The sequence below is a fragment of the Falco cherrug genome, chromosome 13, assembly GCF_023634085.1.
Source record: "Falco cherrug isolate bFalChe1 chromosome 13, bFalChe1.pri, whole genome shotgun sequence".
Classification (NCBI taxonomy): domain Eukaryota; kingdom Metazoa; phylum Chordata; class Aves; order Falconiformes; family Falconidae; genus Falco; species Falco cherrug.
This window is the reverse complement of record NC_073709.1, coordinates 9,291,434-9,304,309: the sequence shown is the minus strand read 5'-3', so window position 1 is coordinate 9,304,309 and position 12,876 is coordinate 9,291,434. Positions and strand designations below refer to the sequence as shown.

General features: G+C 40.2%; 1 protein-coding gene across 1 annotated transcript in view; it reads right to left on the bottom strand.

The window, feature by feature from the left end:
* SPTLC3 (serine palmitoyltransferase long chain base subunit 3) overlaps nt 1–12,876 on the bottom strand; it is an 86,852-nt gene that overhangs the window by 23,740 nt on the left and 50,236 nt on the right. Inside the window, exon 7 of the mRNA XM_005445598.4 lies at nt 3,128–3,233. Coding sequence (XP_005445655.2) covers nt 3,128–3,233 — 106 coding nt within the window. The remainder of the gene's footprint in view (nt 1–3,127; nt 3,234–12,876) is intronic.

The window sequence follows — 12,876 nt, the reverse complement described above, 5'->3', positions numbered from 1 at the left end:
GTCTCAGTTTGGAACACAAATGGAATATATTTGCTCCTAGGCTACCCAAGTTAAGCACCAACTTTCACTAGTAGTTACATTTACTTCTGATTTTTTTTCTTTTAAAGATAATAGAGACATTAAAAAGCAAAGAAACATATACTTATTGCTATTTATTTGACATGTTGCTTGAGTGCTTCCCAAGTCGAGGGGCCAATTCTGCTTTCAGTTGTAACCAAGAAAAATCTGCGGCTTATGGTTTCAAACACAACTGTGATTTCCAGAAATGCTCATGTTGGCTAACAATGACCCTTTTTAAATTCTGCCAACTGGTAAGTCCGGGCTCACGCACAGTGTAAACACTTTAACATACTCCTAATGGAAACAGAAAGCACATTTTTTTCCATACCATCAACTTGACCATACTAAGACTATGGTGTCCCATATAACAAGTTTTTTTAAAGAAGGAAAGCTTAGTGTTTCTTTTGCATCTCTGGAAAAAGCATTTCTGCAAAAATTTGCCAAGCCAAACTTGCAATTCAAGATATTTTAACATGAAGAAAGGCTCTAAGTTATTTAAATTCTGTATTAGTTGTCCCTGAAGCATAACTTAAGTCCTTTAAGGAGGAGTTAAAAAAAAAAAAAAAAAAAAAAAAGGAAAAAAAGGCAGTATTAACTATTGTAAGAAGAATACTCTAACAACACTCTACCTCCTCTTAAACCCTTTAGATGAATGTTAATTTGGCATCTGGCAAGTATTCATAAAACCTAACATTAGCCAATATGGGGTCTGGAAAATTTTAGTCTCTCAAAAATCAAGGACCAAGAAAAGAACGAACATGCACACAAAAAAAAGTAAGACTATTTCTAATATCTTTCTCCGGCTTTTCTTTTGCACATGAAATGTTATTAGCTACTTACTGGATTAGACTATATGGCCTGCAAATCTGTCCCCAGCTGTGCTGTTAAGGACAGATCAGCTGTGTGTGTCTCGGGCTGGCAGTGGTGGCAGGGATACAACACGGTGGGGCATGGTGGTATTCTGCCTCAAGTCAGAGACTTGCTTTGCAAGCAAACCGTAATCTTGTACTATCAAAAACAACTAATCAACCAAACTAGCTACTGCTAGGGCTAGTTTCCAGTGAGAGACTATTAGAGACCTGAGTTTTGTTTTTCTTCAACATTATGCCTCGCACAACAATAGACACTGAGAGCACAAGTGGTGTCAGCGTTATTTAGCCCTTATGAGGCTGAAGGAACTTTACGGTTCCTTTTTTGTTGAAGTTCTCTGAGGTTTAACATGTTTTTATTTTGCATTCCAACAGAAGGTTTTTTGAAGTTTTGAGAACAAAATCTCCTTTGACAATGAACTGCAAAACTAGAGGAAAACTATATCAAATACACATCTGGAAATATAAATTGCAAATATCTTACAATGGGTTTGTCCCACTGCTTGGACCAAGCTGTGCTTCTGTGTCACCAGTCTACCTTCTTGCTCCTCAGAGATCAATATCCAGGGTAAAGGATTTAAAAGTGAACAAAGCTCAGCAGCCAGAGCATTTTCTGCAGGCCATGTGACTGATGGGAATATTTGTCAGTAAAATGTTGGTGGTCTACTTAATTTCTGCATGATCAAAGTCCTTAAATCTGAACTTTCTTTTAGTAGTGCCAAGCTATGTTTATTTGCAGATTTGCTCTGTTTATTCTGGTTGAAAGGAGACATTCAGCCTGCTTTGGATCAGCTGATCTGCTGTCGACCCGTTTCAGCTCTGAGTAACAGGTGTTTAGATAAGGGCTGATTCGTTCTCTACGCAGATGGAAAGCGTTAGGTAAAAAGAAAACACTGAAAGCTATGAAGTTGTGATGACATGAGACCGTAAAAGATTCCTTAGGAAAAAAGCTAATCAGCTCATCTGTGCTAGCATTTCTTGATAAAATGGTGTAAATGACTGCCCATTCAGAGTGTTTATATTTCAGCAACACATGATATGATCCCTACATAGAAAGTTTAATGTTGCTTTCATAAACCATGTCACATCCTGTGAATGACTGGTTCTGGTTCCCTTCTCTCTGGTACAGGTGGTGCTACTCCCCAAACTATCCTTCTCTTACTCCCTTCCCTCTCTCATCATCACCACAGTAGCTTTGCCTAGATCCCTGCAAACCCTCTTACTGTCCAGATCCCTGCTTCTTCAGCCCTTCCCTCCTCTTCACGGTCTCAACCTCTCCCTGCTACAACTCCTTGCCCACCAGTGGCTCCCCCTTCCATGCCACCCACCAGCCCCATGGCTGCCTCCTCAGCAACCTTCTCCTGACTTGAGTGGTTGCCAGGATGATGCTTAGGACAGTGAGCGTGGCTGGTGCCTCTGCTTTGCTGCCAAATTCTAGTGAAGGTATGTCTTTCTGATTGGGTGTAAGATGCACCACACTAGTGAACTGTAGCTATCTGATTAGGATGCTGTACAATTACATGACATAATTGATGCTGAATTTGATGGATTATCAAAGGCACTTCTCTCATTCAGATTCCTACAGGGACTGGGGCTACATGAAAGACCACTATATAATTCTTTGAAAGCCAATCTTTTGGTGGTTTTTCCTGTTAAAATGTGAGTCCATTAGACCCACCACTGGTTACTAGAAAGGTGCTGATATCACTTGGCCTATATTTATCTTGAGTTTTTAGATTCCAACAGCCGGGTAAGAACTGGGTATGCAAAACTTAATTAGTTCTGCATAGTTAGTTGTCTTGTGATCTGTCCATGCACAGCAAACAACTCTAGAAAACTCAGCTTACTCCATAAGTAAAACTCCACCCCTACTATAGTTCCACAGATTTTATCACATCTGTGACAACATACAACAGCTGATGACCTATCTTGCTCTTAAAGTACATTTCCCACTTCACTGTGATTTGCTACATCAACTTTCAGAACACCACAGAGGATCTAACTGGAGCAAATTACACCAGGACTCAGATTGATGTAATGGAAATCAACACATTTATAAGATCACAGAATGTTATTATAGCCTCCACTCTCATTAAGATTTCTCTCAGATACCTAGAGTCAATGTTCGCTTCACTCAATATATAATTTTGTCCTCAGAAATGATAAAGGTTACTCACGTTTCTAGAACACAAACATACCTGTAAATGCCCTCCACAAGGATGATAATTTTCCTCCATGCTCTGCGGCTTCGAGGCTGCCCATATATTATTGCATCTCTCAGCAACTTCTCAAGGCTCTGCATATCTTTAGTTAAAAATAAGAAAAAGGAGGAATAAAAAACATTAACAATGATTTTTCTAAAGAACTTTCAATTTTCTCCTGACACTATTTTTCCTATACAGAAAAGAGAACATTAAAAAAAATGTGTCCTGAAGACAAACTCATTTTATTAGTAGGCAAGACCCAATGATTAATTTAATTTGCCTGCCTGCAATCTAGCGACAAGACGACTTACAAAACCCTTCCAGTTATGCACCTTATCTGGTAAACTTTTAGAAATTCTAAACGTAAATTTTTATTTAAAGACAAAAGGGAAGTGCTTTGCTTAAGTACTGAGGCTAAGTGCCAGCAGTTCTCTGTATGCATTGCTGACATTCATAATGTCTCAGTGTTTCCGGATAGTAAGTTTTTGGTTGCTTTCCAACATCACCATGGGCTCATGAATAACATCCATTCCTTCAGCAAAGGCTTAGATCAAGCTGCATGAATCATGTCAGGATGGCAGCAAGAGAAATCTTGTCCTCAAGAAGGAAAATGAGTGAAAGATTGCTGATGAGAGAGGGAGAGACAACTGGATACAAGCACATGGCATAGATGCATTGATTTGGCACCAAAATGCTTGGCGCTGGTGGGACTTTAATATAAGGAGCCTGGAACAATGCTAGAAATTTAGCTTCTTTCTCAAGGGCTGAGTGTGGGTAACCTAACAAAATTCTAGAAGGAAAGTCACCAAAGTTTTGAAAAACATGGAAGAATAGAAGAAGTAAGAAAAAATATGACAGGAACAAGGGTCAGACTAAAGTGACTCTCAAGGCAGAGCTGAAATCTAACCAGCATTCTGGGTTTCTACGTGAGTGAACGCTGCAAACCGAATTATTCTGGTACTTTTCAGGAATCTAGATTGACATTTCAAAATGTTTCAAAGAACATCTTACAGAGACTTGTAATGCCCCAAGGAACCCCACAGATTAACTCAAACTGTGGGTTGGGAAAATCAGTGGCATTTTTTCACAATATAACCACACTGTTTCAGCAACACATTTTAACGTAGTTATTAGAACCTTTGAAAATAGTACAAAGCTAATCTGTAAAATCCAATTGTCCAAGTGAAGAAAATACACCTTAAATATATTTATACTGATGTATAGTTTGGTTTCTTGCCTGAGTGGAACCCGTCCATTTGCATATGAATGTCCATCACGAATAACCCATGACCTGAGGGATGGCTGGGTTATGACCTGAACCCTTCCATCCTGATACCTCACCTCTTGCTCGTACCTTTTACTGATGTCGGTAAAAGATAAATTTCTCAGAAACACCTCTGCCACTCTGCACCTTAATGCGTAATCTCTTGACCTAACAAGACCTTGCTATAATTTCCAAAGCACAAAACATGCACGATAAGTTGCCCCTTATTTCAATGGTGCAATCATTTGCACAGCTCAAGGAACTCCGAGATGGAAATGCATTATGAATAATGCAATGCAGACAGCACAGTTTCCACTAGATGGCAATCAAAGAAATAAAAGTTCCTTGGTGCTTTAAAAGGGGAATTCATTAGCCAGCTGACCATTTGCAGCATGTAAATATTTCATGGAAAAGAGCTGCTCACCTTCTCTTTTGTTTTGAGTAGATAACGTTCAGAAATCCTTCTGAGTTCTGAGCAGCAAAGGACAGTCCAGGATGACAGAAAGCTCACTCAGACACTCAAAAGCAAAATTTTTGTGTCCCCCTTATTTCCACTGATTTTTTTCTCTACTGATGTCATTGTCATCCACATTCTTTTGGGACCTTTGAAACCCTCTGTCTACACGTCAGTCCAGATCATATCCAGCCTTCAAGAAAGTCGGTTCGCCCAGCCCTCTGAACTAAAAGCATAGCTTTGAAGATTCAGGTGTTTCAATGTACTTCCATGTGAAACAGAGAAAGAGGATAGGATAGAGAGAAGTGAAATGCATACAACTGTTTAATAGAGCTGCTGAAAAAATCCATGGATGTGAGGAGCTCCCCTGTCCAAACTAGTGTGGGACATGAGACCGCAGATAGGGAAGAACTGCTCTGAGGGATGAGCTTGCCTGACTTTACACGTGACATAGCCCTGCTGGAGTACAGGCTAAGGACTTGTTTGTTTGCAAGATCAGGGTTATCTCACTTTGATTTTGCCGTCTCATTCTGAAAAATTTACGTGTGACCATTTCTTAGGCCTGTAACTGTCAATGCATGATTTGTTTAGGTGCAAATGAATTTTACTGACCTTTTTACTCTATGCTTGTAGTGCCTTATCTGGAAAGGGGAAATTGGGAGGAAGAGAAAATCTGTTACCTTTAATCTTCCCCCCAAAAGGCTGTTTCTGTTATTCCAAGTGAAGATGCAGTGCTCTCTCTGTGCTCGTGCTCAGACTTTCCAGAAAGTGGGATATACTGAACCTCAGGAAAAATAACAGTGCAACTCCAAGTGACTTTCAGATATCAAATTATTTGCCCATTAAATAGAGTTACACTGTGAAACACTGGAACATTGAGATGATGAGTTGCACAAGTCCATCTTGAATAACCAGTTATGGGGAAAATAACTGTCCTTCTTGTTTGACCATCACAAGCCCAGGCTTTTCAGCGGTAATGGCTAACAACTGTGCACCAGCCCAGGAGGTGGTAAGAATTTCACTTGATTAATTAGTCAAAGCACAACCAAATGTATCCTTGCCTTACTTCCCACCTTCTCCCTATGACATATTGTCTAGATGTGGAGGGTAAAGTTTCCTAAGCAGGGACAAGGAATCTCTTAGGGTTTTTAGAATTTAATACAGACTTGCATAATCCTTGTTTGGGATCCTTCAAAATTACTTCAACAGAAATACCAACACCACAAACTGCCAGTGGGTGTAAGCAAGCCTGGACCTGGGCAGGCAGCCGTGTGTCATGTTGCCTCCAGTGCAGGTGGGACTCCAGACTCCTGGAGGGGCACCTGCCCTCTCCCAGGCACACTCACTGCCTCCTCGCAGGGAGACACAGCGTCTCCACCCCTCATCCTTACACTGCAATGCTGGCGATGTCATCACCATTCCTCTGCATGGACTGGAAATCTCCTGTGTGATGTGAGCTAAAGCCTTTTTAATTAAAATAACAGGCTACTACTACCCTTATCACATTCTTCTTTCCTTTGCCTTGTGTTTGCCACTGTCGTTTTCAGTTTCTCCTCTTATGCAGATTCATGCAGACTCTGTGGCTACCTGGCCCTTCTCAGCCTCCCATGCAACCACCTCTCCCCTGCTACAGTGCATCTGCTGCAGCACCTGCCTCCTCCTCTCTTGCTTTCCCCCTGCTGGTACCTTTTCCTGGTCACTGTCCTTTCGCGAGTGACTTCAGTGGTTAGTTCCAATGCTGTCCCCTCTTGATCCCTAAAGCAACGAAGGGAAACCACCACAAGGGTTTTGTTGATGTAAACAGTAGCTGTATGACAGTAGAAGGTGGTTTTCGTTCTAGTGAAAATTAGCCTTTGAAAAGTCCCTGAGTGCTGGCACAGCGCTGAACAGCAAAAACATTTTTAGATCCATTTCCCTGAAATCACAGCTTTGAATATCTTTGGAATAGGGTGGTGGGAGTGGTGGTTACTGCAGCCACAGTAACAGTCTGAGACTCCCCTCCCTGCCCCTCAGTGAATATATATCTCTGGGAAAGTAAAGGGCACTGGCTCAGGAAAGCTTCCTATTCACACTTGGCAATCAGACATGGCTTTCTCAAATCAGAGAGGGCAAATGCAGACACAGCATACTAGGAGCAGGATATACCAGTCTCCTCTCTGTGGCAGCGTCTGTATGTGTCACAGGGAAATACAAGCCAAACTGGATTAGGCTGTGGTCCACCTATCTGGTGCAGTAATCTTGTCTCTGAGAGTGGCCAGAGGCTTGAAGGAGGACAAAACCTAAGTGGGTAATGTGCCTCTCATCCTGCTCTGTAGTAGCTTAACACTGCCCTCCCTTCTGAAGTTCAAGGGCCACATACACCTTTGGGGAAAAAAATAAATATTAAGAAACTGTCTTGTACCAAGCCACTGCAAGCTCTTTGGGTTTTTTGACTGACAAGGTTTTTCACTAGTTTTTACCTGCTTCTTTATCTCTTTTGTTTCCCCCCTGTTTTGTTTGCTTGTTCACTTAAAGGCATGCACTTATAGTTTTCCACTTCTTTTTTCTCTCCTTTCCTTCTTTTTTGCTAGATAATATATTTGCACTGAAAGATGAGGACATTCTGCTGCCTAAAAGTTCTTTCACTGTTAATTACAACTCCTCCTGTGTTTTCCTCCTGTGTTGCTGTGTTTTTGCTTTAAGGTGTCCTCGTGGCACACATATCTGAACTCCAAAACATTAATCTGAGTGAGTAGACTCAGAAATGTCAGAGTTGGATTAACATAAATTCACAACTGTTGTCCAAGCAGGAAACTATATTTTGTATGGAAACCTGAACAGCTCATACCTGCATGACACACTTCTGTCATCAACCACCTGATTTGTGAGAACTTAAAAAAACCCGTACTACTTCCACGACACACTGGAAAGGTGAGTAAGGAGGAGCTAGGAATGTACTGCTGTGATTCCCATTTCAGATGTAGATTCAAGCGCCAGATTAGAGGCCAGGTTTTCACCTAACCAAGGTGCTTGGTTGTGCCTTGCAATTGCCCGCCTTCCTGGTAGCATTTGTTCTGATTCCATGTTGAAGTGTCCTTGCAGTGAAGAGAATTAGATGATTTTTTTTTTCCACATAGCCTGATTTCTGTGTGTAGTCAGGACATTCCCACACGCTGCTCACACAATTGCAAATCTAAACCTGAAAATGTGACTGCAATTGATTTGCTTGATGTTATATGGGAGAAATATAGTAGAATTAGAAAGAATAAACAAATCCTAAGCCTTGTACAGCACCTTCTTATACAGGCTGATAGGAACAGAATTCACTTGGGTGTAGTTAGTCAGTGGCACACTCATCTGTCCACTGAATGAACAAAGACATTCTTTCACCTGACACCAGTACAAGACCCAGAACTGCTGCACCTGATACCAGTATAAAACCTGTAATTGCTGTGACACAAAATCCTTGATAAAATCACAAACCAATTAATGGCTAGCTATTTGGTTTTGCTTTTTCAAGTTTTATTGGACGGGTCAAAGGATTTTGGCTAATATTTAACCAAGATCAAGATTAGAGGTTCTGAAAAAGAGCTTTTAAATATATGACATTAATGAAAGATTGTCTTAGAAATAGAAATAGTTTCTCCTGGGACCAGGAAATAAAAAAATCCAAAAGTGTAGCACCCATATAGCTAAGGGACGCCCATTCCAGTCCCTTGGGGAGGGTGGGAGAGGCTCCCTGGAGTCCAGGCCTGGTGAGGGTAATATCAGACACCTTCTGACATAAAACTAACCAAGACCGGGCTACTACTGCCAAAGAGCCTCCCACCTTCCTCCCACTGCATACTAGTTGTTGGAAGGTGCAAGTGTAGAAATGCAGCCTTTTTCTAGTGTCCTAAATGAAACACTGCCTGGGAAATGGTGACTTGAATGGTGCCCACACTACAGCAAGGGAGACAAAAGGCAGATGCTTTATGGGTGCAGGTCAGAACAATTCTAGCCCTAAAATCACTACTACATAAATTTAGGACTGCTCAGGTCTTAAAATAAAATGAAACCCCACCAATTAAAAATCCCCCTCCACCCATTCCTCAGAGCAGGGGCTCCAGGGAGCTGAGCTTTGCTGCTAACATCCACAAAAACTCACAATTACCTGAAACAGAAAAAGTCCAGTACAGGCCAAATACCCTGTGGCATACTGGTGTGACCTTGGCAGGGGGGAGACTAGGAAATGAAAGCCCACAGGAAGGGAATTCCCTGTTCAGTAGTTTTTAGTTATAGGGCTGAAATATTCTCCTAAATTTCTCTCACATAGATCATCTGTAGGTGTGTGCCTGTGCATTCTCTCAGCCCAGACCTGTAAATTCCTATCTGATCACAAGGAATGAATTGTTCACTGGCAGGCAGGATGTAGGGCACATTCCTAAGTCCAAATAAAAATGGACTTATAGGTCCACAGCACATTTTTGTTCTGTTACTCACCTTAAGGCTTGAAGACTTTCTCATGCACCTGTGCAATATTTTTGTTAAAAAAAAGAAACACCCAGATGCCTTTTATTTTACTTAGGAGAAGCATTAGAGGGCTAATAATTTTGTCTCTTCTAGAAAAGCTGTTCAGATTTTGTGAAAACTGTAATGCCTAGAACAGATACCCACTTATAGAATTAGAATTTTGTTAACTTTTGTAAGAATAAGTATTATACATAATAAAGGTAATAAGCAGAGATTACTTGTTAGCTTACTAATGAAATAAAAATAATCATTTGCTTTTGAGCAATGAGAAATAGATCCAGTATTACAGATTATATGCTCTGAAATGAAATGAGTTCTACAAAATTAGGTACAGCATAGCCTTTGAAAGATGAATGTGCTTCAGTAGCAAGTTTTAAATATCTGGGTTTAATTTGTTTTCTGTGAAATATTTTTCTCATAGGACAAAGTTTCCTGCATTTTTTTTTTCTTGTAAAAATACTTTTTCCATAACAGGTGGGAAAAAGAGAGCAGGGAGAGATTTACAACGCCAATCTTGTTAGAAAGAGAGGTTACTAGCACACACCTGTGTATGTTTTTAGTATAACATTCCGGAAGTAGCTGGTTGAGAAAATATATCACTACTTCACTAAATTGTTACTTGGTTATTCCTCCTCATTTTGATAGCCATTTATAGTAACTGCAAACATTCACACCTCACCTGTCTCCCAGTGTCTCTTCTACACATGTGCAACCAAGGAAGTTGGAGCTGAAGTAAATATGTTCTAGGCAGTTTTAACAGGGCATTTATCACAGCATTTTAAAAGAGGCTGATGTAAGCAACAAGGAACATGGAAAAAAGTCTGCTTTCTCAAGCTGCATTGTAATAGCAAGAAGCTAACTTTGAAATCTACTGCCTGATTTGAATTTATTTTGATTCTCCTGCACAAAAAGCGTGTCTCAGGCACTAGTGGTGGTGCCGCCTGGCATCTCTTCCATTTTCTTTACTATAGGGCAATACTTGGTCAAACAGTATATGTGTGTAAGTTGGCAGAGCTCCAAAGGAGATCGGCCAACTCACGCCAGCACACAACTTGGCTTTGTACATACAAGTAAGAATGAAATGCACATTAAGCCCTAATCCGATTGGTGCCCAGGGCCAGGATCTTTAAAGGGTCATTGATTTCCTTCTATGAAATGACATACATCAATCCCCTGACCTTGGAAAGAAGAGGTGGAGGGTATTACCTTTTTTGACTAGAATACAGAGGATTTTCAAAAGTAAGATGAAACACATTACTACCTGATGCTGAAATTAATGATCTTTAAAGATCTTCAAGTGGTAACTCAAGGGGCAAAGTTTTCTATTCATCCACAGGGCCAATACAGCATAAGGAATCTTTCTTTTACATCAAGCAGTATGACATGGATAATGGCTTAATTCCCCTGTTCATAAGCATGACAATAACAGCACAAACATACTCTGACAATTCAGGCAAGAGTGTGCATGTCTGTATATATGCTATATATCCACATATTAGCAAGAAAGATAATCTGGAAGCATAAGCCACACAGCTCTGATCTAACAAAACAAACAAGCACCTGCCTTGCTGAAAAGAACCTTCCCAACACAAGGTGGAGGTTTTGGTTATGCGCCCTTAATTAATTTGCTGTACTGTCTTTATCACACATCTCCCTGGCAAATCCATATAGAACAAGGCTGTCTAATTCATTTTGGGTGAAAGTATGCAAGTTACAGAGGCAGTTCTGCTGGATTATGCTTTTCATTGCTGTCCTCCCCGCATACACATCCTATTTTCTCCAAAGCAAGAAGCATATCCATACATTTCTGCACATGTGATTTTAAAAGCTGTTGGTGATGTGTAACTTACAGGTATGATGAAGGAAATATTTAAAAGAAATAACTTTCTAAACATGGAACAAAGGTACTGAGAGATAGTAGGCTAAGAGAGAGAACATGAACATGTGAATTTTCTTCCCATGAAATGCTCTCTAAATGCAACTTAGGTTAAAACTCAAGGCCTTTTTGTAATTTTGTAAGATTGTGATGACAAAAGCTGGCATTTAGATTCCAAACAGCACTTGCATAAGCTCCCAGTTTCATTTTGAAAATAAGTTAGGATGATGTCTCAGAAACAGTATACAAGACTGACTTTGTCAAATCAGATCTCTAATCTAGAAGGCAATGAGTTTTTCAAAGCAATCTGAATAGGCTTCTACTGATATTTGCTAAAACCCTTGAAGGGACTGTCTAAGTTTTCAGGTGCTGCTTTAGTGCTTTTGGGACAGGCCACTATTATTTTTAGGTTCACACATTATTTGGAAGAACATCAGCTTTAATTTATCGTGAGTGCAAGCAAAGGCTGGTTAGGTATCAGGTGCTTGGGAGCAGAATGAAATATTGGGAGGTGGTTAGAGACTGATTTCCTTAGAGAGAGAATGAAGCTCCCAGTGATGTCTTCACTGCTTCCCTAGCAGTTGAGACTAATACACTCCTCAAAGTGGAATGTTTGAAATGCTATGGGAAGCAACACAAGCCAGCTGGGCTGCACACAGCGTAGATGGGTGGAGAAGCTGCGAAAACTTGAATTTGGGTAGCGAGAGGTCATCCTGCAAGATGTGATGCAAACCTAAGTTTGAATGGGATAAGGCACTGAACAAACTAAGGAAGCGTTGAGAAAAGCCTGGTGTAGCAACCATGATAAGCATATCCAGATTTGCGGAAGTGAATCAAACTGGGCTACACTACAGTCTAATCTATGAATAATTACTTCTGTAAAAATATTCAGGTTCAGATGAACTTTAATTCTTCTATGATCTTCAGAAATTGCTTCTTGCCCAAATTATGAATAGATATTAATTATAACAACACCTTATATTATAATTATAGTGTGCTTTTCATTCCAACAGATCCTTGGGCCTTTTACAGCATATGCATAAATCATTTTTGCTCACCTCAGGGCTGAACAGAACACTTAATAAAGAGAAGGGACTGTATTAGCTATTAACAGAAGTGATCAGACCTCTTTTCTCATTCCTTACCATTTCTCTAGCTTCATAACTTGTGTGGCAATCACTGCCTGGTGGCAGCAATGGGGATGGAAAAGGGAACTGCAATGGGGAATAAGGGAAAAGAACAAGCTCTTGTCATCAAAGCCAGTCACAATGTCTCTGACAGTAACCACAGCATCATTAGCTAAAGAGAAGCTAAAAAGCATTTTAGAAGTATTTTAGAAGATAGTTATATGATTGCAAAGTTAATGTGTGATTTCTACACTAAAATTATACTTCAAAAAATACTGGGGATGATGCTTTTGATATAACGATCTGCATCTTTGGTATAGTCCCCTAGGAATTTGAGGTAACTGTTTTAAAGTAATGCCACATTAATGTAACTCTGGTTGCATTAAACCTGCTAGAAACAGGCAGGAAATACGGAGTATGTTTCCATAAGTATGTTTGTACTATTTTGGCTATAGTGACAATAACAATAAAAACTTTATCACAGCACACAGTCATTCAGCCTGTCAAAAAGACAGCAATGAAATTAAGACT